A 27,829-nucleotide genomic window follows, 5' to 3' on the forward strand; every position below is an offset into this window, starting at 1 on the left:
ACAAAAGTAAACCTCCAATCTCATGCCATGACAACGTTGAGTCCCCAGAGGTAGGCCGGATAGATGAAATCAAGGTAGACATCCTGTCATACCAGTGACAAAAACCAACACCAAGAACTAACCTGCCTATGACAGCCCAAGTTTGGCGCCTTCTCGATGCTGTCGCTTAGCGTGTCGTTGATGGCCACATGGGAAGCGCTGTCCAGGTCTGTTCTTGCCGCGCTCTGTACATAAATCTGGTATTAATCATCATTGCAGCACAATGGTGTCGGGTCTCGTCAGTGGTGGCCCTCAGGCACTTGTATATGGCTTGATCAGTACGTTGAGCGCCGATTCCACTTACCTACCGTGATGTGCACTAACCTCACCAGTATCCTTCGTCGGTTCTCTGGCAACTGCCGCCTCGCTTGCAGAGATGGCTTCAATGTACGTCAAAGAACCTCATCAATATAGCTTCGAGCAAGCCTAATAATGCCTGATTTGATCATAATAGGTTTCCCACACCGGGTGGACAATATCACTACATCGCTTATCTTGCTCCCGTGCGAATGCGAATCGCGTCTAGCTGGATTGCTGGGTGGATAAGTATGTATTCAATCAGAAATCCATAACAGAAAAGCTGATGAAATATACAGCAACATTTGGATGGATTACCGTTGCTGCAAGTGCGCCATTCCTATCAGGCACGATGATCCAGGGCTTAGTCGTGCTGAATCACCAGACGTATAACTATCAACGATGGCACGGCACACTGATCTATTGGGCAATACTCACAGTTTCAGACTTTACAAACGTCTTTGGTAGCCGTATACTGCCCATGGTCGAAAATCTATCATTGGCATTTCACATTGGTGCCTTTGTTGCTGTCTTGGTCGTGACCTGCGTTGTCTCACCTGTCAGGCATGATGCCAGCTTTGTTTTCATCGAGACGGTCAATAATTCAGGATGGAGCAATAGCGCTGTTGCTTGGTGCGTAGGCCTTTTATCCAGCTGTAACGTACTCGTTGGTATGTGACGAAAGTCATCTCGCTTTTCCTCACAACAAAAATAGACGGAGGGCTGTACGGAGTCATAGATCTTGCTGACATCTACCACTAGGGTACGACGGTGCGATCCATCTGAGCGAAGAAATGAAGAACCCCAGAATTCATGTCCCAACCGCCATGCTCGGTTCCATCATCATCAACGCAATGATGGGATTTGGCTTCCTTATGGCGATCCTTTTCCACATGGGTGATCTTGAGGCTTCATTACAGACGGCAACTGGGTTCCCCATCATCCAGATATTCCTCGATATTACAGGCAATATCCATGCAGCAACAGCACTATGCAGTACGGTTGTCATTATGGCTGGTCTATCCTCAATTCCGCTTCTCGCTTCGAGCAGTCGGATGATGTGGGTGCTAGCGAGAGATGAAGGTAAGATCAAGGAGGCCCGAGTAGTCTGTTGTATCCAACAAGCACCGTAAGCGCTGACATGTTTGCCCGTTTCTGTAGCTTTTCCATTTCCGCGTCTTCTATCCAGAATGGACGAGAAGCGACAAATTCCCACCAACGCGGTGCACTTTACCTCCTTACTCCTAGCACTGCTGGGTCTCCTCAACATCGCTTCAACAACGGCCTTCAACGCAGTAACATCACTGGCAGTATTCGGGTTACAACTATCCTATCTCCTCCCGATATGCTTCCTCCTTTACAGGAGAATGGCATCTACGGAACCACTTCCCTACGGACCCTGGACAATGGGGCGCCTGGGTTTACCCATCAACCTCATATCAGTGTGCTACTTGGGGTTCACTTGCATGTTCCTGGTTTTCCCACCCTATCAGCCTGTAACACCCGAGAACATGAACTATGCGGTAGTGGTGTTTGGTGCTGTTTGCGTTGTGAGCGGGCTGTATTGGTTTGTTCGAGGGAGGAAAGTTTACAAGGGGCCTGTGGCTCCCCATGGGTTTTAGAATACTTTACTGTCCTCGCTTCTTTGGTGACCAAATTTTGAGTGAAAAGAATTCCGCGGCAGCATATTAGCGGGGCCTGCACGTTATTTGGCTAGGAAGATACATGCAGTAGAGATCCCGTCGTATATCTGGTCTCTGCATAAGTTTGCATTACTATACAAGCAACCCTCCTTTGCGTAGCAGTATAAAGGTCGACCCCATTGCCCCTTGAATTATAGTACATCATCTTATCCACATTGGCAAAGATCCCCTACCCGTCGGCTTTTCTCGCCGATCCTGGTCGAGCAAGCCGTTCTACACCGAAGCCTGGCGGCGCAGGACGTCTCGTTTCCTCGAATTGTATAAAGAAATAGGATCCAACCTTCCGTATTCCCATGGAAGAAAGGAAATCCGTGACTTGAAACAAGCGGTGACTGGCTAAACAAATGGAATGCAAAAGACCATGTTTGGATCCACAAGTCAAAAAGGCCCAACCCAGCCCTCTACTGGCTGTACAGGCGCCTTCCCCGAGTGGCGGTCATGCGTTCCCCGAGGCAGGCACGACCGGAGTACGCGCAGGTTGGGATGGCACGCCCTGGACCATGACGATCTAAAAGGAGCGATCTGAGGGTATACCTTCCCTCATCTCGAAAACGTTCTCGAGGAGCCCCGCGTTCGTTTGCTTGCAAGGTCCGAGACAATCGCATGCGTGCAAGATGTTAACTGCGAAGCTCAACTTCACCCCCCAATCCACTTCCAAAGCACAGCCAGCAACTGATCCCGATGCACCGGCTTTCCAATGCAATCATTCATCCCACCCCCGATATAGGTATCTGCATCACCCTTCAGCGCATTGCCCGTGATGGCTATGATCGGCATTTGAAGCCCCATGTCCCTGATATGCGTTGTGGCCTGCAATCCGTCCATGACCGGCATACTGACATCCATAAGGACAACGTCGTAGGATAGCGGTTTTTGCGTGATCATACGGACAGCCTCGGCGCCGTTCCAGGCGCCATCGACGCGGTTGAAACCAAGTGCGTTCAGAAGTTTGAGCATCACTGTGTGGTTTACAATGTTGTCTTCAACTAGGAGTACGTGTTTCCAGGGCGCAATGGTGCGTATTTCAGTTGCTATTTCGTCGGGTGGTGGGACCCTGGCCGGGTGTTGCTTTGCAGAGGAGGTGAACGAGCGTCCGCCCATTTTGGCCGTGAACCAGAAGACGCTTCCATGTGTTGCGGAGTTGGGGTGGTAGCCAACTGTGCCGTCCATAAGCTCAGCCAGGCTTTTGCAGATGGAAAGACCAAGGCCGGTACCTGGATATTTGCGAGTCGTTGAGTTGGCGAAACGCGTGAAGGGCGTGAAAAGAGTGTTTATGGCAGTATCAGGGACGCCAATGCCTGTATCCGTGATCTCGGTTTTGACCATGGAGCAAGAAGAGTCGCTTTCATCTGGAATGCAGGAGATGGAAACCCGGACGGTGCCACATTCTGTGAATTTGACGGCATTACCGACCAGATTCTGTAAAATCTGTCTGTATCGCAGGGGATCACCGCGAAGGCGCTTGGGAAAATCTGGTGCTATGGCCGAGGTCAACTCGACTCCAGTTCGCAGCGATGGCTTGCAGTTGCGCACAACCGCTCCAACGACTTCGCGCGCATCGACCATGTCCGTATGGAGTGAGAAAGACCCAGATGACAGTTTCGAGTAGTCAAGTACATCATTAACAATCTGCAAAAGTAGCGACATCGAGTCTTGCACAATGGTAGCATGTTCCTGCTGGTCAGATGAGAGACCAGTATCAGCCAGCATCGTCATGGCAATCTGCATCCCGTTCATCGGCGTACGGATCTCATGGCTGATATTGGCCAGAAAGTCCGTCTTCAACCGCGACGACTCCTCAAAAGCGGTGATCATACGAGCCTCGGCCTCCTTGCGCTCAGTCAGGTCGCGAGTGACTTTGACGAAGCCGACATGTTGGCCGAATTGGTAGATGGGCGTGATAAGAACGTTGGCCCAGAACCTGGATCTATCGCGACGATATCTCCATCCCTCGTCCTCGAATCGGCCTTCGCGCAGGCAAACTGCTAAGGCCTTGGTCGGTTTGCCACTCTGGTTATCCTCTGCACTATAAAAGGTCGAGAAGTGCTTGCCGATAATCTCCTCCGACTTGTATCCCTTTAGCAAACCGGCGCCCGAGTTCCATGTTGCTATATGGCCGTGTTGATCCAGCATGAATATCGCATAGTCTTTGACCGTATCAACCAGGATCTTGTACGTTTCGTTCATATAAGCGTGCTGATTCGTCATGGCCTCCTCGGTCAATTTGTCGGCCTCGAGCACGACAAACAGCAGGGTCGCATCGTCGAAGATCGGAGTCACCCTCAGGTTATATCGGATTCGACCATGGCTCAAGATATGCTCAATGAGTTGTGTCTTGCGAGTTGAACAGGCGGCGCAGAATGCGCCGTACAGGGTCGGAATATTGGGGACAGGGATGGCTTGCGGGTCGAGGTTTCCGACGGGTTGATGCAGCAGGGACTCGCGCGACTTTCCCGAGAGTTCGAGATGACTGTTGGAGACTTCTAAAATTTTCAGGGAGGCGTCGAGGACCAGGGAAGGTACGGGCGTCAGTCGGTAAATCGAGGCGAGCGGGGGAGGAGGGGAAGGCGTTTTGGTGTCGTCGAGACTGTCCGGAGTGGCAGGGGCACCATCTTGCGGCCTAGGCTTGTCGCCTAACTCAAGAGCTGCCAATTGGGCGTTCAGGGGCATGGCTGAGGGCTGGGGAGAGAGACATAGTGGTGGTCGAAGGGTTCTTGTCGTCGTCTTGGTTGAAGAGGTGGCGTTGATTCCAAAACGTGGCTCAGGTGGCGGTGGACTCGCTCTTCCTGGAACTGTGATTGGTCACCATTGTTTGTCCTGTTTGCACGCTCTTACAAGACCTGAATAGCTTCATGTTCGCCAACACAACCTGGGGAAGGGTAGATGGACTGACGAGCAGTTGGAGATGTAGGGGAAGTGAAACTGCACTCCGAAGACTCAGGAGAATTTGTGACCGGCCATGGTTGAGTCACCGGAATCCTCCGATGCCATCGGAAAATTTCCGTGTATGCAGCCCTTATAAAAACAGTACTTGATATATCAACGAAAAAGAGCCAAAGAAAGGTACAAATCCTATCCTCATTTGCCTTGACTGGGTCCGCAATATCAAATCGTCCTTCATTAAAATGGGATCAATCGCCCCCCAAGACACCTCCACAACCATGACCGTCAACTCCCCCTTCTACAACCGCATCCACTCCGGCCAAATCACCCCCCTCATGTCCCTCAAGTTCTGGACAAGCAATGAAGCCGCCGTCATGACGCGCATGGCCGGCTTCCACGCCGCCTTTATCGACATGGAACACTCAGCGAACGATTTTCAGAATATCTCCCAGCTGATCCTCGCTTGTAACGCCGTTGGCGTGTCGCCTGTTGTTCGCGCGCCGAGTAAGAGTCATTGGCATGTTAGTCGGATACTTGACGCTGGGGCGGCGGCTGTTGTTGTGCCGCATGTTGATTCTGTCGAGGAAGTGAAGGAGTTGGTGAAGCACGCAAAGTATGGCCCGTTGGGAACGAGAGGGTCCGCGAATAACCAGCCTATTCTCAATTTTCAGAATGTTCCGACCAGGGTCCAAAATGAGTTGCTTAACCGGGAGACAATGCTCATCCCTATGATTGAGACCCCTGCTGCTGTTGAGCAAGTTGAGGAGTACCTTGCTGTTAATGGGTGCGATGGTATCCTCATCGGGTCGAATGATCTGTGTTTCGACTTGGGAATACCGGGACAGTATGATAATCCTATCTACCTGGACACTGTGGATAAGATTGTGCTCGCTGGCAAGAAGGCGGGCAAGCCGATTGGGATCGGTGGAATTGGGCACAGATTAGATCTGTTGGAGAGGTGGTTCGCTATGGGCGCGACGTGGTCACTTAGCGCAGGAGACAGCGGTATTCTACAAGCTGGGATGAAGAAGACGACGCAGAATTACGAGGAGATTAGTGCGCGGGTGGAGAAGCTGAGGGCGTCACAATAATTGATTTGTACATTATCTAGTATCTCATGTCAATGTCATAAAGGAAACGTTCCGTCGTCCCAGCCAAAAGTGCCATGCGGATTTCCATACGCGTACTCTCCAAGCCCTGCCTCCATATTGCCAACGGTATCGTCCCAGAACAGTGCGCCGAATGACAGTAACTCTTCCGGTAGCAGTGCCTCTACATCTGGCCCTGTCGGTAAACTATGAGGAGTCGGCAGCGGCCATCCTTCTGAGAGGCCTAAACCAGCTAGCATTTGTGGTTGCACTGCTACTGGACCATGGCCCGGTTGCAATGGCGCATGTCCCTGCTGCAAGTCCGAGGCCCCTCTATCCCAGCGACCGCTCTGCCGCAACTTCTGGGAGATATGTCGATACAGAGCCTCGTAGACAGCAACATACTGTATGGCGTCCGGTAGCTCGTGTCCTAGTTCTTTGAACACATGCTCGCATTGAGCAAGCGCCTCCATCGCTTGATCCATGGCCGCAATGTCGAGGTCGGATGCCACTGATAGGTAGAAAATAATCGATAGACCTGCGGTGAAAAGAGTCTGGAAGTAACTTCGTGTATAAGTCATCTGCTTGCTCGTGTATAGGCGACAAAACAATGTGATGACTGCAGTCGCGTTCTCAAAACACAGGGCAAGAAGGTCACGGGGCGGCGTGTTCGCCCGTTTCGGGACCATGTCCATTGCTTTGCGAACAAGAATCAGTCGCTCACGTCTCCATCGCAAGTCCCACCAGTCTTGGGTCTCGTAAAGACACTTCGGATTCTCGAACACAGGCGTTGACTGTCGCCAATTGTCCAGTTCCCGCAGAAGACGGTAAAGATTCGTGCATATTCTTCCTGTAGCAGTGACGGTCTGGGGCCCGCCTGATAGCGATTTGACTTGAAATAAGCCATAGATGTTTGAAGTGATCTGCCGATGCCTGACGGAACTAAAGAATACTGTTAATTCTGAATGTCCCGATCGGACGGATGAAGCGACTTGGAAAAGGTCCAGGTCAGAAAGAGCGCCCTCCGCAGCCTCAATCTCCTCATCGTTCGCGTCGACTGGTAACAACACTTGTATGTCTCGGTCGGCAATCGCTAGTGGACGGTCAAGAGTGATGGAGGAATATCGATCAATTACGTAGCATTCCCAGAACACTCTCCGCTCAAGCTGTTCCTGGAGAAGGGGCTTGCGCGTAGTTGGGGGCTTGGGAAGGCCGTGCTCAATACAAAGACGCATGCAAAGCTGTGTGATCTCCCAAATCGATGTGCCAATGTGATGGTATATTCCAAACCGGCCGATCAATAGCAGGTCTTGAATCGAGCTGACACCGCGGGAGAGAATGTCCGATTTGAAATGCTGCATTGCGGACAGGAAATAGCCGTAGGGATGCCAGCGATGTACCTTTTGACGGTAAGGATAGATTGATCCAATCGCGAGCAGCATGAAGGCGCGAAAGAGATCGTGCTCTGTGCCCTCGTCGGTGGTCGAGATGAACACACGGCTATAGACGTCTTCAATTTCCCGACGGAGTAGAAAAGGGTTGAGAACGTGGGTTCCATTGAGACTGCAATTACCATGTAAGTATGAATAAGTTCGCGGTTAAGGATGATTCATACTATCTGTCAAATATCGTCCGCGCATCCTCAGCCGATGGAAGCGGGTTCCTGCTAATCGAAGGCTCGACCAAGCGCGCAGAATTCGACAAGTTCTGTAGCAGTGTTGGATTGTGTTCTCTCCATCCAGGGTCGGTAAACAGAGGGCGCATGAAGCTGTCCACGTCGCAGTAAGCAGGGTGTAATTTGAAAATTGCCGGGAGAGCGCACCTCAATCCCGCGCCTTCCGTAAAGCTAGGGGAACTGTATGACGACCGCAAACTGCTCCTTCTTCTCTTCCGACTACGCGACACCTCCTCATCGCGCTCATCTGGTGAGTCTATGGCATCTTGAAGTTCAGTCTGCAGTTGGCGCACCCTCTGCTCCAGGTCGCTTATGTAGCTGTAACTTCATCAGAAGGTGATTTTGGAGTAAAAGAAATACAGGGTCATACCCTCTAGAAACGGGCTGCTGCCCATCAAGCCCCAAAGTAATACATTCCGATCCGCCACGCACACACGGCGCGCAGCGCGGGCGATTGTTGTCGCACTGCAAGTGTTAATGTCAGTGAGACCGAAGCAAGGGGTAACTGCCAGCGACCGACCTTGACCTTCTTAGTGTAGCAGGCGTGGCAGGCAGGGAGTCGCGGCAACCGGGCGTCCACAGCAGCGGGCATGTTCTCATCGGACATGCATGGGGATTTCGTGGGGTCGAGAGACGAGCATCTTCGTCCGTTTGGAGAAATTCCGGGGGAAAGCACAAGGCCACGCGGGGGCTGGGGTCGGAACTGCCCCGACCTCGGCTATTGGGGATGTCATGCCACGCACATCGTTCTTCGATGGGATTTGTGCATTTACTGTTTTGAGCATGGTTGTCTGTCTTCCAACAAGGCTATCCATAAGTGAAAAGTGCCAATGTAATGGCTTGTCGTGGCAAATGGTCATCCTTACCTTGCCGAAGCCCGAAATATATAATCGGAAGCATCCGATGAATAATGACACATGCACGGAGAGCGAATACGGCAGACACAGGTAACATAGCATTGTATCAATGTAACTTATTATAATCATTATCATAAACTAAATAATATATCTAAATCCATTCAGCACACCACGTTTTTCATCATCATTCAGCCCCCTCACATCATGAACATCAACTTCCGCACGAAGCCGCTCAAACTTCTTATTGGCCCTGCGCAGAACATACCGCAGCGTCATAATACAAGTCAAGCCCAGACACTGGAAAGCTAGAATGCACCCCCACGACGCATGGAAACTAGGACCGTACTTGTCGAGCCAGAAGTAGTTCCCATACAGCGAGGCGATGTTGGCACATGTATTTGCCAGTCCAATCGCTGCTGCGCGCTTCACTAGTGGCTGGGTGATTGTAGAAGAAAGCCAAGCATAGGTCGTCGAGTAGACTCCGAATGTCCCACAGCAAACGAGGAAGGTAAAAGCGTACCGCGGCCACGGGAGATGTTGTGGTGTGGCGACCATAAGAATTGTACCGATAATAGCGGTGACCTGTGAAACCCCTGCGAAGGGTGATCGCAGCTGCATTCGATCAGCCGACCAAGCAAAGCTCACTGACCAGACAAAGGCAACGACGTAAGGAGGTGAGGTGAGCAGAAGAACAATGGTGTTGTTGTCGAATCCAATCTGTTGAATTAGGGTCGGGAAGAAGTGCGAGTAGGAAATAGAGGCCGTGGTCGCCATTTATAAACAGGCGAACAGCCAGACTCGGTAGTCGCGTACTGCGCGGCCAATTCCCTTGGTAATGGGGACTTTTTCCTCATCAAGTAAGTCTACGCTGCCTGCGTCAATGGCGAGACGGGCTTGGGCCACTATACGCTCGGGTTCGGTCAGCCACTTTGTAGTACCTGGGAAGTCTGGAAGGACGATCATGGCGATGACACCCAGGACGATAGTGGCTAGGCCTTCAATAATGAACAGCCAGCGCCAGGCTGCCAGGTTGCCAACGCCGTCCATACCCAAAGTATACCGGCCGAGATGAGGCCCGCAAAGGCATTTGATAGGACAATGCCAGAGATAAGCAAGGCCATCCGCACCCCCAGTTCGCGCTTTGTATACCAATAACTGAGGAAGTAGACGGCTCCAGGAAAGAATGGTGCTTCGACGAATCCGAGTACAAAGCGAACAACTAACAGCCCGGCTGTGCTGCTGACAGCTGAGGTACACCCACTGACAAAAGCCCAGATAATAATACAGCAAGGCTGGAGACATTAGCAATAATACATGGTCGGAACGGAGAACCTACCTAGTACAAGGAGGGCCGTAGCTTGGTCATCAGAATGGTTGCGGGCAGCTGCATGACAATATAACCAGCAGAGAAGATAGAAATCGCCGTCTGGTACTCCGCACCCTTGACACCCGTGTCTTCCTGCAGTCCATAGAGACGAGCTTGGGTGATTGAATTGCGGTCGAGGTAGTTAAACAAATAGATGAGGACGACGATGGGCAAAATGCGTATATCAATCTTGCGTCTGAGCTGGCCCTCTACTATGCGAATGTAGTCTTCATCGTATGAATGATAAACCGCCATAATACCGGACGATTCATTTCCGCTGGGAGAGTCTTCTTTCCAGTCTTTGACCGGGTCCATTTTAGGGGTGTCTTGTTTGGCGGTATCTAGCGAGGGAGGTGAGGGAGACATATTGTGCGTGTTAGATACGAAGCATAGTGCACATAGCGAGGGAATTCTTATAAGAGAACAGGTTCAACGTATCGAAAGGTAGTATCAGCCTGGGAACCCCAGTTTTCTCCATCGGACTCCCCAGACGCCCCATCGAACCACGTCCGACCAATGCAGAGCTTCCCCTTCCGGTATTATACAGTCTTGACTACTTCTTAACTAGATTGGCAATGCTAGGCAAATAATCTTCTGGGGTTATCATTCAACAGTCTCCTCCACTGGCCGTACGACAGCCACGTATGCAGAAGTTCCAGTTCTTCCGCGACGTCGGCTGGCCCACGCAGTGGGGGACGCCCGGAGCCCCCGGCAGTGCTATCGACGTGTGGCCAGTCACTACCCCATATCAGACCGCCTGGCGCGGCATTGGCAAAGGTCTGGATAATAGGTTGCATCTGATCTATGTCGTTGGGACTGCGTCGATAGAGCGCGGAGATTTTGACGCTGACTCTCTTTGATCGGAGAAGCTCCACGAAGGCATCAAGGTCCGGACCCCCAATGTCATTAGGCGTTGCAAATCCGTTGTGATCCGCAATTAGATGGAGGTGAGATAAACCGCGGTCTGAAAGCAGGAAGTTCATCAGTGCGGCCCATGTGCGTAGCAGTAACTGTGCAGACAGTTTCCAGCCGAGTGTTTGGACTGCATAGGATTGGGATAAAGAGCGAAGCAGCATTTTGACAGTATGGTCCGCCAGATAGACCATGAATACGGATTGAACGTACTCCTAACTCATGTAAAGCATCACAGGTCGATGGTGTAGGTTCTTCCCACGGGGTCTGAATGGCGATAGTGCCTCGTATGACGACGTTGTCGTAGCGCTTCTGACAGCAAACAAGTGTGTCAAAGAAACTGTTGTATCCATTTTCAATTGATGCCTATACTACCATGATCTGGCGCGCGGTGTTTTCGTCGAGATAGCATTCCAATGATACAGGGGGTGGCGTGTACGCTCGGCCAGGGCGAAAGGGATGGCGACCGGGCTCGAAACAATGAATGTGACAGTCCCATGCATTGTGAGAAGCCATATTTATAGATCAGATGAGAGGATACTAACAGGAACTACAGTCTTGTACTGAAGACGACCAATGTGCAGTGGGAAAGTGCAGCCCGGAGAAAGTCCGATGGCGCGTCGACCGCAACAAAATCGCAATTTCCTTAACAAAGTCAACCCACGCGCTCGGAGCGCCCAGCACGCAAACGCCGACGACATAATGTCAACACAGACAGACAGTCCAATGCTCGCCAGTTCCACTCCGTCCAAGCGACCCCAGGCGTGCGAGCGCTGTTGGAAAAGGAAGCAAAAGGTGGGCTTTGGTTCCTTGCTGTGGCGACCCTGGTCGCACCTACTCTCTACGAGAATACAACTAACCAAAATAGTGCGACCGGCGAATGCCTATATGCACAGCTTGCGTTGAGGCAAAAGCTGAATGTAGTCCACGACAAATCCCTCTGGAATCTTCCGAGGACAGCAGTGGTCTGTCGCATGCTGCGCTACCTGGGTACGTGGCGTCCCTCAAGCAGCGACTCCTGGCCTTGGAGGCTCTATCGCAGCGAAAAAGACGACGGACGGTCCAAGAGGATGCGGTGGAGGATGCTACGGCAATTGAAGAGCCCGGAGGTAGCAGCGGATTGGATAGCTCGGTGCAGGCGGCCATGGGCGAGATTGGCTTCCTCTCGCGCAGTGCCATGGCCGAGCCTCGGGATGGCGCTGGGGGGTTTCCAAGACAACTTGCAATGCACGAAATGCTTCATGCAATGTTGAGCTTGAGTGGCGATAGTCCAGCTCAGGCCCGCAGTTCCGATGACCAGGAGTCGCAATGGAATTTCCTCGCTGCGGACCCTACACAGGCGCTCAAGAAAGAAACAGTGTCTCAATTCCTCTCCAATTTCTTTGACCGAATAGGCATGTTTTATGTTCAATTCGATGCCAAAGAACTGGAAGATCAATGTGACGCCTTCTTTGCGGACAGCGGTAATAGGCCTAGTGATGCGCTGGACCTGGCGCAAACCTATCGCAACTTCAGTGTCTTCCTTGCCACCGCGATAGGAATTATCTTGTCTCCTCAGTCGGTCAGACTCGAACTCCTATCGCACAATCTGCACTCGGCTGCCGTCAAACTGCTTCCTAAAATCGTCCAGTCAGGGAGTTGCAACAGTTTGATACACTGTCTGTTGCTGCTGGTTGTATACTCTATGCTCAGTCCCTCTGGGGGCTCGACGTGGCACTTGTTAGGATTGGCGATGAAACGATGTGTCGCTCTTGGTCTTCATAAAGAGCATCAAGGAAACTCGCCAATTCCAGAAGTTGAAAGAACCAAGAGGAGACATCTTTTCTGGAGCCTGTATTATCTGGATCGGTGAGCAGAACCTTTGTCGAGCATCGATCGGATAATACGCTGATGCCACATAGAACAGTCTGCACAGCGATGGACCGACCTTTCGGTATTCATGACGAGGATATTTCGGTGCCAGTAAGTTACATGTGGTAGTGTAGACGAGATGTCTGACCGCCATAGTTTCCAGAATCGTCGTCAACTAGCGAGGATAGCGCAATGTTCGAGGTGCATTTATTGACTCATGCAAGGCTTATAACCAGCATCAGAGACAGTGAGGAGCGATGCCCTATCTTCCACTTCAAGAACATATGCTTCTGGCGAGAAGTTCCGCGCGAGCTGCTGCCGTTGTTGGAGGCCCATGAAGGAGCGCGTAATCATATCCAACAGCTCTCGTGTCGGGCCATGGACCAAATCCTCCCAATGTGCGTCGGGGCCAGCTATGACAACCCTTTTGCAAAGTCTCAGGGTATGGAAGTCGAGCAAGGTATTAGGGACGTCTGCGAGCAGATGATTGACCGAATGTATCGCGACCTAGATCAGCCGTCATCACTGATTAGCTTCACTGACGGGTACGACATCTTCGGGGCTGGTGTAGCGATACTATGCACGAGCAGTATGCCAATAAATGAAGCGACAGTGGTCAACAAATGCATTGCATTGCTGACGTCTCTCGGGGAGAGATTTTCAGGCATCAAAGTCTTTCGGCGGATGTTGCTGGCTATGTCGGATGTGGGCATGGGGAAAGGATCCGAGCACACAGTAAACACCAAGATGAATGGTAATTGGGCCAAGGCTAATCTGAATCCAAGCTACTGCATGCTCTTCCCCCAGAAATTCCCTCCGGATTGCGGGTTTTGATCCAGCACTTTCTTCGGAGATGGCACGGAGCCAGTCCGACGGTCTGAGATGCCCCGGAACTTGTCCTAACTCACAGGCCGAGATGATCACTAACAACAGCTATAAACAAAGTCGTCCATGGATTATTCCTCATCGTGCGTCGACAAAGATACTTCCATCGTTTCATCATGGCCCCTGGTATTACATATTCGCCCGAGCCAACGCCGGCCACCCTGACCTCTTCCAATAAGCCGACGGTCTACTTGATTGACACTCTTCATCCTGACGCAGTTGAACATGCCAAAACATTGTTCAACGTTGTTTGTCCAAGTGATCCAGAGGTGGAGAACTGGAGAGAGAATGCCTCGGCTGTCCTCATCCGAGGGTCCTACATCACCGCCGATGACATTACCCACGCACCAAACCTCATCGCTATTGGAAAGCACGGAGTGGGAATCGACAAGATTGATCAGGTTGCATGTGCCAAGCGAGGAATCAAGATCCTCAATACACCGGGCGCCAATGCTAGAGATGTCGCTGAACTCGTGGTATCTCTAACGATGAGCTTAGCGCGAAGCATTCGGTCAATCACCACGCGACAGATGACTGCGCCGGTCCCAAAGGAGACCTGCACCGGTTTAACCTTGCACAAGAAAACCATCGGTATTATTGGAATGGGCAACATCGGTCGGACCGTGGCCGAAATCTTTAATCGGGGATTCGACGCAGAACTGATTGCGTTTGACGCGTTCATTCCAGACGACGCCTGGCCTCACCTTGCTCATAAGCGCGCTCAAAGTATTCAAGAGGTGGTTGCAGCAGCTGATGTTCTTACTTTGCACATTCCATTGACCGACGAGACTCGGAATATGCTATCATACAAGCAACTGCGGCAGATGAAGCCCGATGCAATTCTCATCAACGCTGCTCGAGGCGGCATCGTCAATGAAGATGACCTGACCCGTGTTCTGTCAGAAGGTCATTTATGGGGTGCTGGACTCGACTGTCATGAACAGGAACCTCCGTCATTTGAGATGTATGGGAAGCTCTGGAAGAACTTGAACGTGGTCAGCACGCCGCATATCGGAGCCGCCACGAATACAGCTCAGCGCTCCAGTTCAATGGCGGCAGTGAACAACCTGTATAAGTACCTGGAGAGCATTGGAAGGGTATAATTAAATTCAATGGCATTCTACTCTCTATTTATCCCTTCCGTTCATTTGTCTTGATCCATTCCACCCCTGCACAGTGCCATCGTACACATTGGATATTTCCCTTCATACTATCTGTAACAAACAAGGTCTTGCCATCCTCCGCTCCAAAGCAGCAATTTGTCAAATTCTTCCCACCCTCAGGTGCAGTTACGATCCTCGCCTTGGGCACACCTTCCGAATCTACAACAAATACGGAACCTAGACTAGGATGGCAGATAAAGACACTCCCCTCCTCATCCACGGCAAGTCCGTCGGGTCCAGCGTTACCAAAAGACTGGAAGAACAGTCCAACCTTTGTAGTTGTGCCGTCCGCATGTAATGGTAGACGCCAAACAGCGTTCGCTCGAGTCATGGCCACGTAGAGGAAGCGCTCATCTGGAGAAAGCGCAATACCGTTGGGAGACACGCCGTTCGAGACAAGGGTGTCTAGCTTTCCATTTGGGGATAGTCGGTAGACACACCCTGTAGGATCTGTAAGGCCAGTTTGACCCTGGTCGGTAAAGTACAGGTCACCATTTGAGGCGACGACAAGGTCATTCGGACCTTTGAACCGTTCTAGATTGCGGCGGCGTAGGAGTGGTGAGATTTCGCCGGTCTTTGGGTCAAACTTCAAGATGCCCTTATTGCATTATTAGCATTTACTAGGACCACGGTCGATAAGGAGAATGAAAGTACGTACCTGCTTATAGTCCGCCACAGCAAAACACCCATCATGTAACAAGGCAAGCCCATTTGGCTCCCCATCGTACCGGACGCACTCAGTCACAGTCTTACTCGCGGTCACCCGCAAGATCCGACCATATGGAACATCCACAACATGCAACGTTCCATCCGGAGTAACCATCGGACCCTCCAGAAAAATGTCCGATGGGGGAGCAGCGGAACCACCGCGCCACTCGGTCGGCTGACCAGTGCACCGCACCGAGTCAGGAATGCGGAGATATACCTCGGCCTGGATGACGGGGGGCGGGGGATAAAAGTTCATTGCGTAGGATTGTAGCGGTGTCTTGGTGCTGGAATTGGCAAGATCCGGAGCCAGTGAGTACTAATACTAGGTCATGGCCTCTCCACAGACGGAGAATTTCCGGGGGGCTTGGAGGTCGGACTTTGGCGTGTCCGATGGGTCTGGGGTTGGGTTGGGGTTACTCCATACGTTGCTTCCATTGCTGGTGTCCATAGTCTGTGGTAAATATCAGCGGGTGTCCAAGGAAAGGCCGAGTCCTGGGCACCTTCTTGTTTCTCACGCACTGGCACTTGGCTACCGACCATGGGCCTAATCGCTGATACGAGGAAGGCTCTCCGTGAGCAGCCCAAGGGTGTCTTCAATGCTTATTTGTTCAGCGTGACATGGATATTTGCCTTGGCTGGAGTCGCCAAGGGGTTCGACGAAGGTCTGTTTGCGCTTGGTGGTGGCATAGAGTCTCGTTTCGGGAACTGACATGGTTATTAGGAAACATTGCGTCGATTGTCATCCAATCTCACTTCAAGCAACAGTTTGGGATTGATCATTATACAGAGGATGAATATGCTAATACCAAGGGCTGGATTGTCTCCATTGCCACTGCTGGTGCTGTCTTTGGGTGCGTTGGGGTGGGTGTATCGCATTCTACGCTCGGCTAGGGTCGATGAACTGACAATCATATTAGTCTCTCCCAATTAACGACCGCGTTGGACGACGATGGACACTGCGAATCGGAACCGTGGTCTACATTGCAGGTATTCTAGGACAAGGGCTATGCGGTGGGAGTCTCGGGGGGCTATATGCGTCAAGAATCGTTTCGGGAATGGGTATAGGAGTGACCACAATTGTTCCGCCTGTCTACATCTCCGAGATCGCACCCAAGGCCATCCGTGGCTTGCTCACCCTGCAATATGCTGCATGCCAGCAGCTAGGAGTGGTTCTAGGCTTTTTTATTAATTATGGTGTGACTAAGCGATATGCTGGCACAAATACACAGTGGATGCTGCCAACTCTTCTGCAGCTTCTCCCTGCCGCCCTGTGGGGAATTGGCACCTTCTTGTGCCCTGAGTCTCCTCGGTGGTTACTATCAGTCGGTCGCCGTGAGGAAGCAGCCTCCTCGCTGTCCAGTCTCCGCCATTTGCCAGCGGATCACCCGGTGGTCGCTGGCGAGCTGGGCGGCATGGACTCGCAGCTCCTGCACGAGCACGAATCCGCGGGCTCTGCCTCTCTATGGCAGTTACTCAAGGAGACTCTAGTTCCAGTTGAGAATCGCCGTCGCTTCTTTCTTCTCTTCATGGCCACGTTGTTCTCACAGTGGTCCGGAGCAAACGCCATCACCCAATATTCACCTACCATCTTCGGCTACTTGGGCATCGTCGGCGATGAAGCCAAGTTCTTGACCACAGGTATATACGGCGTGGTAAAATTTGTCTCCACCTTGCTGTTTGCCATGGTGATTGTCGACTTTGTGGGTCGGCGTCGATCGCTTCTGACAGGAATTTGCCTGCAGATCGTCACTCTAGTCTTTGTCGGCGCATACCTCGGAGCCACAAAAGATATGACGGCAGACGAAATCAAGGCCTCACCCAACGCGGAGCGAGCAGGAACTGCTGCCATTGTGGCAATCTACCTTCACGCCGTGGCTTGGAGTATTGGGTGGTTCAGCATCCCCTACCTTATTGGACCAGAGATCTTCCCTACACGCATCCGGTCGCTGAACATGTCCATTTCAATGGCGTTGCACTGGGCTTTCTATTTTGGCTGCAGCAGGGCAATGCCCAGTCTACTTGCGGCGACGCACAGATGGGGAGCGTTCCTGTTCTTCAGTATCATTTGCGTGCTAGGCTTGATTTATGTGTCCCTGGCCATGCCGGTAGGTTCTGCCCCGCTTGTCATGCTACTACGTAACACTGCTAACCTACTTTGCAGGACACCACCGGTCGCTCATTGGAGGCGCTGGATAGGCTATTTCAGCGACCATGGTACACCGTTCACAAAATTGCGTATGCAAACAAGGACGATATGCAGATCGAGAGCACAAGCAAGGCGGATGGAAAACTTGGTTCTGAGCATCTGGAGTCGGCGTAGTGTGAGGTGTATACTAGTGCCTGCGTGTGGTCGCGATCTGCCCAATCAATGTTTGTATATAGTGTGATCTAAATCGTAGAAGGATGAAACTAAGGCATATCAAGGTAGTGGTTTAGAGTGTAAAAAGAGAAATCAAGGTAATTTAGAGTTGGTGTCATGAGTACGTGGCGAGTTATCCACCCCGGATATAGTCTCCGCTGCCGTTGGGGCCGCATGCGGACGTTGCGCCCTAGCTTTGGATGGTCTGATCAACGGTGCACCGTTCCGGTCCAGGAATTTCCCCTCATGAATACATCACTGCGATACTACACAATCAGGAACCTCAGGTAGACGTAAATATGCCAGCTCGACCTCCCTTTCATTCCCTCTCCAGTCCCTTTTTCTTGAGCAAAGACACCAACCATGCACAACCGTCTACTTCTCGCAATAGGCTGCGTCCATGGAGCTCTTGCTCATCCAGCTGGAGCACCACCAGGAGCCCCGGTTGTCGTGCCTGGGAATGGATACACCAGTGCCCCTTATCATGGTCCCTACACAGGAACACCCACTACCACCGGTGCTGCCACAGCCCCGGCTACGCTGGCTGCCTCCATCGAACCGTTGCCCCCTAACCCCACGGCAACCTACTACAATGCCGACGGAGTGCCTCAGCAACCTATGCCAGCTCCCTACGTTCCAGCAGGAGGCCTAGGCACGAACGGGACTACGCCTCGTTACATGGTGAATTCAGACTTTGACTACGAATCTATCGTCCTGGGGCTGTACCAGGAGTGGATTGAGCTCGATCTCTTCCACGACGGCCTTGCTCGGTTCACCGATGAGCAGCTCACGACTGCCGGCCTTGGTCCAGAGGCGCGATCGCTGATCGAGTTCATGGCGAACCAAGAGGTCGGGCATGCTACTCTCCTCACCAACATGCTAGGGGAAACAGCCCCAAAGCAATGCGTCTACAATTACCCCTACAACACCGTCCGTGAGTGGATAGACTTTATGCAGCGCGTTACTCGCTTCGGCGAGTCCGGAGTCTGGGGATTCCTGTCCCATCTGGACTCAAGAGAGGTCGCGCAGTTGCTATCGCAGTCCATCGCGACCGAGGCCCGACAGCAGTTGATATTCCGGCAGATGGCGGGCTTGACGCCCATGGACGTCTGGTTTGAGAATGGGTGGCCGCAGTCGTGGGCGTGGACTATGCTGGCGCCGTACATCAGTTACTGTCCCGAGGGCAACACGCGTTTGGCCTGGCAGAACTTCCCAACGCTGCGTATCCTCAACAATCCGAACATCAACCGCGTCTCGCCTGATGATACCGCGAACGATGGAAGTGAAGCGGTCGGCAGCCGAATCGTGGATCCGTCCGTGTCCAACATCACCAGCGGAGAAGCCTGCATCAACATCGAGGGCGTCGGCAAGAACTGCGGACCGGCAATCGCAAGGAACAGGTCCGAGCCTCTCTCCTACCCCGGCAAGAAAGTCTACCTCGAATGGGACGCACCAGGCCAAGCGGTCGGACCTAACAACTCGTACATCACCGCGACGACCGCGGGGGCCCCCAAGTTCGTCGGCTGGTCCAACCAATTGAACCTGACATACTCCGCGTTGACGATCACCGGCGAGAACCAAGGATGGACTGAGCAGCCAGAGGGATACGTCTTTGGGGACGATGGAATCATCAATGGGACTATGGCTATTATGCTGACTGATCTCAATTTGTTTGTGACGCCGTTCAACACGACCATGCTGAACCCTCACATTGTGGCTTTGGGACTCTACCAGGCGGGTTAAGGGATTTGGCTTTGTACTTTGAAAAAATGATAGTGGCCTGTAATTTAAATAAGTTGCTGCTTTTATTTCTGTCGATCGTGTATATGCCACTAGTTGGAGGAAAAGCCGGGCAGTCAGCAGGTAGATCATTCAACATTAATGTTAGGCTGGTCCAATGAAATTGCTCTAAAGGTTTACAAAATATTAGATAAAGAACCTAAAGAACTTAAAAACTTTTAGGGGTAAAATTACTCATCAATTAGGTGGTGTGTTGGTCATACGGACTCTCTCAAGCCACTATACGGCAGCCATACGCCGAGAGCTTAGACAATCATGGTGCAGAGCTGCAAGGACGAGGGAAACCTGGAGGAAACGCGGTCTATACCTATTGTCAATAACTCAAATCCTTCTGCCATCTTCAGTGGTATCTACCGAGATGTTAAAAGAGCTTGACCCCGTACTTTGGCTGGATAATTGATCGTTAATCTCCAACGATGAAAATCTCCCATACCCTTCCCACGTCTGTCTCGTCTTCCTCAGATACTCTCACGGCATTGGATCATTTGATTTTTCTGATCTACCTGGGTGGTATTTTCGCGTTCGACCTAAAGGGGAGAGATCGCGATGTGGCTCTGAAGCGCTTGCAGACTGAGACTGCCAAACTATGCGCTCATCTTCCAGTTCTAACGGGCTTTGTCGTGCCCGCAGCAAGTACCGGGGGAAGACTGAACGCTTTTGAGGTTCGAACAGATATCAGGGATGGTAATCCATTTCTCCAGATCCGGAGCAGTCAGCATCCAATCCATTGTTAATCGATGGCCGTATCAATCCTGGGTTCCTCCCCGAGCCCGTAATGATCGATCCTTCAGGTCCATGTCCGGTAATGCGCATCAGAGCGAATTTTCAAGGCGACTTCTTACATTGGGTGCCATCATATGGCCATAGACGGAGTGGGATCCACCGTAGTTATTCAAACTCTTGCTCAGCTGTCTCGCGATCCAGAGACTCCTGCGAGCGCTCTACCAGCAACGGCCGCCGTGCAACAGAACATGCGAGAGCACCTCACCAAGATGGAGATTTCCTCGCCACCCGAGCCGATTAAATGAAACACAAAGCCCTATGACTTCCCCTTGCTGGGCTCAGAGGACACCAAGCATAAGAACCTGAACATTCGATACCCGATACCAAAAGACAAACTTGCCTTACTCTAAGACGCTTGCCCGCGACTCCTCGCTTGACCGGGCAAGTGCACGATTTTAGCATTCCAGGTATAATGAGCTTGGAGGTGTGGGATGATTGTTGCCGAACAAGCCCGGCAAGAAGAAAGCTTATTACGAACTTCAGGTTGCGCTGGAGAGGGCTTCGATCGAAGAGTTGGAGAAGGATCCTTTCTTTCAGTGGGTTACTGGGACTGGGCCTACGGCGAGCAAGCTATAGAGCGGACTCGGAGATATCCTCATAGTTGTACCATTCACAATGAACCAATTCGAACCATCTTTAATAAACGATGGGTTGCAACAGGCCAGACTAGGTAGCTACATCCTGTTCATTTTCGTGGAACAAGTCGATAATTGTACCATGGTCGATCGGATGCATCCGATGCCTAGAGACATCCACCGATTCTTCCGATAACCGGACTAACTATATCGATGGTGTGAACAAGTATATCAACACGCCGATTTCGTACGCTAGAAATAATGTACATGCCTACAACCAATCGACCAATATGCTAGCTCAGGAGCGTCACCCGTCCGACGTCAAGAAGAAAGAAGTTTCGCTCAGCAACCTTTTGCGTGAGTTTTTCCGCTTCTGATCTCAGCATGTCGCTAACGAGTGATAGTCGGAGCCTCGCTGAATATGTTCGAGTATGTCACATAAAAAATTGCAAATGTTACAACTACTGACCCAATAAGAGTCACTCCTCTTGGCCAGGTATGAAGCACTTTCTCACCAGGCTTCTCGTACTAAGTTTTTAGCCCTTGGAGGCCATAAAGACGACCATGGCCGCACATAGAAACGATTCTTTTGGTGCGGCGATGAAGCGAGTATGGGCCAGGGGTGGTAGTCTCGGATGTACAGCGTTGCTCAGACCCTAATAGCAATACCGACTAATGAACCCAAGTCTACCAAGATCTAATCCCCTGGGCTTGGATCGAAGCCTCCTCAAAAGGCGCGGTCTTACTGTTCGTCGCCTCCGAAGCTGAATACCACATTAAGTGCCTAGGAGGAGCATCCGATGTCCTGACCGGCATAGGAGGAGGCATGGTCGGCGGCGTCGCGCAAGCTTATGTCACCGTAGGTTTTTGTACAGCCATGAAGACCGCTGAAATCACACGGTCGAAACTCGCATCAGCAGGCGAAAAGCCGCCCAGTACGCTCCATATGTTCCGCAACATCTACCGCGCCGAAGGAGTCCGTGGGAAAAATAAGGGAGTGAACGCCGTTGCCATCCGACAAATTACAAATTGGGGCTCTCGATTTGGGTTCTCGCGGTTAGCAGAGGACTTTATCCGGCGCAGCGCGGGCAAAGAAAGGGACCAGAAATTGTCTGCGCTCGAGAAGATCGTTGCCTCTTCAATTGGTGGTGGGTTATCAGCGTGGAATCAGCCTGTCGAAGTCATTCGTGTCGAGCTGCAAAGCATGAAGAAGGACCCTGGTCGGCCGGTCAATATGAACATTGCTTCGACGGCGCGGTACATCTATCGCGAGAACGGGATTCGGGGGTTATACCGCGGTGCGACACCGCGGATTGGACTTGGGATCTGGCAGACTGTTTGCATGGTTGCATTGGGTGACATGTATGTTCTTTCTATGATAGCGTCTCAGTTGTGAGTGTGGATGCTGACTCTAGTAGGGCTAAGGATGCGGTTGAGAGGGTCACTGGAGAGAGGGCTGCTGGCCATTGATTCTGCTCGTATATTAGCTTTCCCAATTTCTAGTATATAATGTTCAAAGAGCATATCTAGAGACAAGATGCTCAACTCCTTCAAGTTCCTTGACTTGGACCTTATACATCAGATGAATCAATTCCTTGTGCGACCATGGCCCAACCCAGTCCCTAACATAGATGTCACGGGAGAATACAAAGGGCCGTATTATCATCTTTCAAGGCTTACTAGGAACCACCTGGAGCGCCGCGGTTTCCCAACTCGAAGTGTGATATTTATCTGTTATGCGGAGTGCTGCCGACGCATCGCTGGATGTGGCTGTGACGAACACATAGATCGCCCTTCCTGTCGATGCGACTACAGGCAAACTTGTCTGACAAGGGCACCCCATCAAAAAGTTACACTTTTTTATTGCTTTGCTAATTCAAATCTACTCAATATGCCCGTTCAGCTGTATAACGCTGCAGGATTAGAAACCATTAGAGCATTCCATTCCGCATCCGATAGCCACGAGCGGAGACTTTTCAACCAGGCTAGATCATCTATGTTCAGGTACGGTGTTTCCTTAAGGGATTCTTCCGGTGTTCGGACTTTCATGAGTGGCGTATGTGGCCTGCAGTAATCAGTCAGACAGATCCTCGCCCATGGACATAAGATAAACTCACCAGTCACTCCCCCAAACAACCTGCCTCGGATTCGCAGTTAAAAAGGCCCTTACAATAGGCTTCAAGTCCTCATATCCCGGAGATAAAGTACTAACTCTATACGGCGCACTAATCTTGACAACCAAGTTCCCACCACGCATAAGCTCAGTAATCTCCCGGAACCCAGGCTGTTCTAAGACATTCTCCTGCCCGAGCATACTCGCCCCCTTAAGCAGCGCAAAGTGATCCGTCACAATACGAATACCAGTTGGTACAATCTCCCTCTCAAGGAACGGCTTCAGTTCAACCCAGAACTCAGGATGCGTATGAGTAAATGCCATGCTCCACCCTGGGCAGTGGTCCTTCATCGCGTTTGCGTGGGCTCGCAACGCTGCCTTCTGCAGCTCGACGTCGTGCATTGCTTTGTAATGATAGAGGTTAACTCGAATACCGCAAATACCAACGTGCTGCATATCGCGCAGTTCGTCTTCTGTGACATTTTCGGGATCGATCACCCCGATTGCTTTTGTATCACTTGAGCCGAGTTCTGAAACGAATCCTCGGAGGGAGGAGCAGTCTGATCCGTATGAGAGTCCATGCGTAAGAACTGACTTGGTGATACCGAGTGTTTTTTTGAATTCGAGAAACTGAGCAATTGTCGCTGGAGGTGGGGTAAGGTGTCTTGTGGGAGAATAGGCGTATCGTTCCGCTATGAATTAGTCAGTTACGGCTCTTGACGGGGATATATACTCTGGTGCCTACGATCAAAGATGTGGTGGTGGACGTCCCACGCCCCATTTGGGAATAGCTCAGCAGCAGCGACGGCCATGGTTCACTTGGTACTAGAGTAATGAGAGCTGAGAGGCCAACTCAATGCCAGTATTCGTATCCCATCGACATAATAGCGATCCTTACCCCATGGCACGTGATCGGATGGATCCGACGCCAGCTCAATGGATGGACTACTCCGAGAGGTGGATTTCCAGAATATTGCCATGAGCCGACAATACATTGTAAAAAAGCACATATTGTAGTAGATTATATATCATAGTTTGAACAAGGAATAGAATTTGAAAAGTAAACGCTGATTATTGATAAAGATGGGACAGAAACAGACTCCGTCACCTTGGCAATCAGTTCCCGCCGGAGGCGCTGCTGGCGGCCTGGAAAGCCTACGTACCGTACGTGAATTTCCATATGTTGACCGATTCAATAGTGAGATGTCTAGTACCCGACCGAGTATCTCAAGACTCGACAACAATTGCAAGCTACATCGACAGGAAAGCTACTCTCACCGGGACGATTCCTAGTCCAGACCATACGCGAACATGGCCCGGCTCACATGTATACGGGAAGCGGGGCGTTCTGCGTCTCCAATGCAGCCAAATCCGGGGTCCGCTTTTTTGCATTCGAACCTGCACGAAGGTGGCTGCCTACCGACCAGTCCGGTAAGCGAACAGCGTGGGGCAATATGGGAGCAGGAATGATAGCTGGGACGGCAGAGAGAGTCCTCGTCGTCACACCGGGCGAGATCTTGAAGACCAAGATCATCGATGACCAAGCCGGAGCAAAGCGGTATACTTCAGCGGCGCACGCTATTAGATCCGTTGTCGCTTCTGAAGGCTTTTCTGGTTTCTACTAGGGTATAGTCCCAGTGACGTTGAAACAGTCAGCCAATGCAATAGTTCGTTTCACCACTTATAATTTCTTCGTGGGAAATCTCCGGGCCGCTCTAGGACCTGAGAGCTCCGTGCTCGAAGCGATTGTATTTGCTGGTGCGCTTGCAGGCGTAGTCACCGTGTACGCAACAATGCCATTTGACACCTTTGAAACAGGGCTGCAGGCCCTAGACAGGCACCAGCGATATACTGGGCCCATGCATTGTTTGCGCTCCATAACGCGCGAAGAAGGTATTGCGGTTCTGTGGCGCGGCACACCCCTCGTCTGGCACGACTGAGTGTAAGTCTCTATGGTTCATGGATGCGGTGCAGCTTGCTAACAGACAGACAACTAGATATCTGGCGCTATTAGCTTCAGCATTTATGAGAGTGTTCTCAAGTGGACTAACTCGTTAGGTTCTCCGGAGGTACATACGGCCAATTTGTAATGTATAGCAATGCTTTTGTAATTTTGGACTTGTCCCACTTGTAGGACACAGATCCTCCAAAGATTGCAAGCGCAGAAAAGTACGGTGTTCTGGTCATCGAGGCAGTATTAGAGAATCGAGGTGTCCAAGCAGGTTGAGAAAGGATCCCAGCCCCAGTCTCCGTGCAGGAAGTCCGCAAAAAAGTTCTCCATGACTGCATCTACCGGTGTCGCACCAGCCTCATCGGGATATCGTGCCTCAAAGGGAAATTCATGCGGCGCAATAATATCGTTAGCCAGCTGATCCTGTGATCCTGATCCAGCCATCTGCGGCACCAATGGCTCACTAGGCATCCATTCAGTATTGCCGTTAGGTTCATGGTCAAATGCTGATGTTTCGTCGCTGTGATTATCACGAAAGCGTACTTGACGACCCTCAGGTGAGGCCTCCGTACGCTGCCGACTTAACTGTTTGATTGTCAAATCCACAATTCGGTCAAAGTTGTCCCTTCCACCGCGCACAGAGGGCCACCATTGGCCTCCTACGCTTAGCAGGTTCGAACAGACACGGAGATCGCGCAATGCTTCTGCAAAGGGAATAACCAGTTGTATCTGAGGGGACGCCCAGAGACAGTAAACGATGGTTGCTCCGGATGAGAAGATACCGTGTATGTTCCGCCAATTATAGTATAGGGTCTCTTCATTATTAAGGTGATTGTAGATACGAATGCGCTCGCTAGATGATCGATAGCACTGGAGAAGAGCCGAATGTGTGGGAGACGGATATGCCTGAGATGGTTGGTATAGAAGGGTTATGGCGCCGTGATAGAGCACTTCTAACCGAAGGCGCTTGAGGCGGGATTTTGCAGCCCCGTCCGGATTTTGCAGGTCGAGGTCTGAGTTCAGCCAGAGTTGCTTAAGCTCTGTGAGCCACTCGTCCAGGGATGCTCTTATGCGTGCCTGCTCTGCAGAATGATCGGCAGGCCAATTGAAAATACCGCCCTTCGTTGGCAAGTGATAGAATAGTATTTTGATTTCTGAGATATGGCGATCAAGCTTGAATCGATAGATTGGTAGTACCATGTCGTTTGATAATTGCGAGGATACACAGCTTAGGTTATGGGTCATTGTCACGGGCTCCCGGGGAATATCGGCAAGCTCTGGCATTCGAAGATCAAAAGTCTCGTCGCGTATACCAAGTGGGCGGCCTTGTATGGTTGAGATGGAGCGATCTAGGTCGTACACCATATAAAAGACGAACCGGCGGGTAAGAAGAGAGGTGGAGGTCATATCCAGAACATCCCTTGGCTCACGATGTAGACCTAGGTCAATGCAGTGAGACGTTGCCACATGAATAAGAGTCCATATATTGAGGTTTGTTGGCGTCATCATGCCTTTTATGGTGAAGAGCAACACACTCTGCAGCGCTGACAGGGAGATGCTGGATAAGCACTCCGGCGCCGCACCTGCCGCGACCTTGTAAAACCGGGTCGGGGAGAAGTCAAAATTCTTGTTCCGCGTGAGGACTGTAGCAGCCAGAGAGAAAACCATGAATACGTGGAGAACCGCGGTGAATATGGAGATAGGAGTAATATCCTTCTCTCCACATTTGTCATACCGCCCATTGTAAGAGAAGGGTGGCATGTCATCCGGCCAGCCGTTGGCATCAAGGTTGCGAGTGTGCTCCAACCCTTGTTCTACACACAGACGGAGAGCACCGTAGGCCTCCAAGACGGATGCAGGATGAAGGAGGGGATGGTCAATATGAATTTCCTTTAGGTAGACATCGATCAGGGTGATGGCCTCTTCAGGCGAAGGCAGCTCCTTTGACAGCGTTCTATATAGTGAATATTGCGTGTCCGAAGGACGGGAACGGCTCCGATGGTTTTGTAACGGTCCTGTGACCATGGACGACGGACTTGAAAGAGCATCGGCATGGGCCCCGATTAAGTTGGTGAAGAATAAACCTGAAGAGGACCCTAAGTAGTGTTTCTGACGTGAGTCTGAGTGTAGGGAAAGCATGCCCAGGTCCATGGCGACAGAGCGTGCCTCCGCAGCGGGCGTCGGATCTGAAATCTGCGGTGAACCGGACGCATTTATAGCAGCATGAGGGCGTTTTCTGGAATTCTGGAGTCCTGGCTGAGACTGGATCTCTCTTGTACCACGTCCGGCCCTAGCCGAAGACTGGGCGCCATCAGAGGCCGCGGAGGCCATTTGAGACAGAGGAGCAGATTCAACCACGGCGGAGGGATTGTTACCATCAAAAGCAGCGGGTTGAGCCAGTAGAGGCGATTCAACCACGCTGAGATTGGTCTCATCAGATGTGCGAGGGACCAGTTGCGGCCCCTGCGAAAGGTCGAAATCTGCATCCAATAGCTTGATCTGCTGTTCCAACCACTGGATCCGAGCATGACATCGGGCAGCATAGCTAGATCTGGTTATCCGAGGTTAACAGCCAGGAGAGCTGTGTTGTACTTACTCGCGAGGAATGGAGCGGCCATTGTCGCGGCTATCCACATCGACGCAGGCAACGGCGACCTTTGCGCAGTGAGAACAGGCTGGAATTCTTCCATCACATTTGATGCGCTTGGCTCTGCAGCGTCGGCAGGCCAAGCGCACCTTTTTATGTGGAGTTTGATCGGCCGCGGATCCCATGGAAAAGTTGAGAAGGTGAAGGTGAAGGCAAAGGAGAAGTACGCTGGAA

At 51.5% G+C, this 27,829-nt stretch overlaps 11 protein-coding genes across 11 annotated transcripts; 6 read left to right on the forward strand and 5 right to left on the reverse strand.

Annotated features, from left to right (window-relative positions):
- Positions 1 to 156: 156 nt before the first annotated feature.
- BDV14DRAFT_209936 (amino acid/polyamine transporter I) lies at positions 157 to 1,958 on the forward strand (the record flags this gene model as incomplete). Its single annotated transcript, XM_073775773.1, has 7 exons — positions 157 to 206; positions 259 to 317; positions 372 to 426; positions 494 to 585; positions 636 to 1,007; positions 1,099 to 1,419; positions 1,498 to 1,958. The coding sequence occupies 7 exons, from the start codon at positions 157 to 159 to the stop codon at positions 1,956 to 1,958; spliced, it is 1,410 nt and encodes a 469-aa protein (XP_073626383.1).
- Positions 1,959 to 2,015: 57 nt separating this feature from the next.
- fos-1 (sensor histidine kinase/response regulator Fos-1/TcsA) lies at positions 2,016 to 4,759 on the reverse strand. The gene has a single exon (XM_073769262.1). The coding sequence runs from the start codon at positions 4,707 to 4,709 to the stop codon at positions 2,676 to 2,678; it is 2,034 nt and encodes a 677-aa protein (XP_073626384.1). The 5' UTR covers positions 4,710 to 4,759; the 3' UTR covers positions 2,016 to 2,675.
- A 441-nt stretch (positions 4,760 to 5,200) lies between these two features.
- On the forward strand, positions 5,201 to 6,013 carry BDV14DRAFT_201838 (HpcH/HpaI aldolase family protein; the record flags this gene model as incomplete). The annotated part of the gene is made up of 1 exon (XM_073773863.1): positions 5,201 to 6,013. One exon carries the CDS (start codon positions 5,201 to 5,203, stop codon positions 6,011 to 6,013), a length of 813 nt encoding a protein of 270 aa, XP_073626385.1.
- Positions 6,014 to 6,041: 28 nt separating this feature from the next.
- BDV14DRAFT_209941 (uncharacterized protein) lies at positions 6,042 to 8,299 on the reverse strand. The gene is made up of 5 exons (XM_073775774.1): positions 8,206 to 8,299; positions 8,056 to 8,150; positions 7,833 to 8,003; positions 7,626 to 7,778; positions 6,042 to 7,573 (listed from the first exon to the last, which is right to left on the reverse strand). The coding sequence occupies exons 1-5, from the start codon at positions 8,290 to 8,292 to the stop codon at positions 6,049 to 6,051; spliced, it is 2,031 nt and encodes a 676-aa protein (XP_073626386.1). The 5' UTR covers positions 8,293 to 8,299; the 3' UTR covers positions 6,042 to 6,048.
- A 381-nt stretch (positions 8,300 to 8,680) lies between these two features.
- Positions 8,681 to 11,336, reverse strand: BDV14DRAFT_190906 (major facilitator superfamily domain-containing protein; the record flags this gene model as incomplete). Its single annotated transcript, XM_073771409.1, has 9 exons — positions 8,681 to 9,154; positions 9,188 to 9,259; positions 9,341 to 9,564; positions 9,603 to 9,802; positions 9,886 to 10,249; positions 10,466 to 10,467; positions 10,521 to 10,950; positions 11,012 to 11,186; positions 11,244 to 11,336. The coding sequence occupies 9 exons, from the start codon at positions 11,334 to 11,336 to the stop codon at positions 8,681 to 8,683; spliced, it is 2,034 nt and encodes a 677-aa protein (XP_073626387.1).
- A 210-nt stretch (positions 11,337 to 11,546) lies between these two features.
- Positions 11,547 to 17,747, forward strand: BDV14DRAFT_209943 (MFS transporter/fungal specific transcription factor domain-containing protein; the record flags this gene model as incomplete). Its single annotated transcript, XM_073775775.1, has 11 exons — positions 11,547 to 11,625; positions 11,717 to 12,668; positions 12,722 to 12,782; positions 12,828 to 13,406; positions 13,703 to 14,600; positions 14,734 to 14,844; positions 15,398 to 15,597; positions 15,993 to 16,089; positions 16,215 to 16,288; positions 16,345 to 17,532; positions 17,589 to 17,747. 11 exons carry the CDS (start codon positions 11,547 to 11,549, stop codon positions 17,745 to 17,747), a joined length of 4,398 nt encoding a protein of 1,465 aa, XP_073626388.1.
- Positions 17,748 to 18,044: 297 nt separating this feature from the next.
- On the forward strand, positions 18,045 to 19,706 carry BDV14DRAFT_176538 (ferritin-like domain-containing protein). Its single transcript, XM_073769263.1, has one exon. The coding sequence runs from the start codon at positions 18,150 to 18,152 to the stop codon at positions 19,527 to 19,529; it is 1,380 nt and encodes a 459-aa protein (XP_073626389.1). The 5' UTR covers positions 18,045 to 18,149; the 3' UTR covers positions 19,530 to 19,706.
- A 1,528-nt stretch (positions 19,707 to 21,234) lies between these two features.
- On the forward strand, positions 21,235 to 22,414 carry BDV14DRAFT_190910 (mitochondrial carrier domain-containing protein; the record flags this gene model as incomplete). The annotated part of the gene is made up of 6 exons (XM_073771410.1): positions 21,235 to 21,301; positions 21,349 to 21,373; positions 21,422 to 21,440; positions 21,485 to 21,581; positions 21,631 to 22,306; positions 22,363 to 22,414. 6 exons carry the CDS (start codon positions 21,235 to 21,237, stop codon positions 22,412 to 22,414), a joined length of 936 nt encoding a protein of 311 aa, XP_073626390.1.
- A 429-nt stretch (positions 22,415 to 22,843) lies between these two features.
- BDV14DRAFT_209947 (uncharacterized protein) lies at positions 22,844 to 23,926 on the reverse strand (the record flags this gene model as incomplete). Its single annotated transcript, XM_073775776.1, has 3 exons — positions 23,803 to 23,926; positions 23,062 to 23,749; positions 22,844 to 23,009 (listed from the first exon to the last, which is right to left on the reverse strand). The coding sequence occupies exons 1-3, from the start codon at positions 23,867 to 23,869 to the stop codon at positions 22,844 to 22,846; spliced, it is 921 nt and encodes a 306-aa protein (XP_073626391.1). The 5' UTR covers positions 23,870 to 23,926.
- Positions 23,927 to 24,140: 214 nt separating this feature from the next.
- BDV14DRAFT_190912 (mitochondrial carrier domain-containing protein) lies at positions 24,141 to 25,147 on the forward strand (the record flags this gene model as incomplete). Its single annotated transcript, XM_073771411.1, has 4 exons — positions 24,141 to 24,221; positions 24,269 to 24,649; positions 24,683 to 24,982; positions 25,055 to 25,147. 4 exons carry the CDS (start codon positions 24,141 to 24,143, stop codon positions 25,145 to 25,147), a joined length of 855 nt encoding a protein of 284 aa, XP_073626392.1.
- Positions 25,148 to 25,254: 107 nt separating this feature from the next.
- On the reverse strand, positions 25,255 to 27,780 carry BDV14DRAFT_190913 (uncharacterized protein; the record flags this gene model as incomplete). Its single annotated transcript, XM_073771412.1, has 5 exons — positions 25,255 to 26,090; positions 26,124 to 26,285; positions 26,322 to 27,260; positions 27,384 to 27,553; positions 27,605 to 27,780. 5 exons carry the CDS (start codon positions 27,778 to 27,780, stop codon positions 25,255 to 25,257), a joined length of 2,283 nt encoding a protein of 760 aa, XP_073626393.1.
- Positions 27,781 to 27,829: the final 49 nt, after the last annotated feature.

The sequence above is a fragment of the Aspergillus stella-maris genome (genome assembly GCF_047715825.1).
Source record: "Aspergillus stella-maris strain CBS 113639 unplaced genomic scaffold BDV14scaffold_41, whole genome shotgun sequence".
Taxonomy (NCBI): domain Eukaryota; kingdom Fungi; phylum Ascomycota; class Eurotiomycetes; order Eurotiales; family Aspergillaceae; genus Aspergillus; species Aspergillus stella-maris.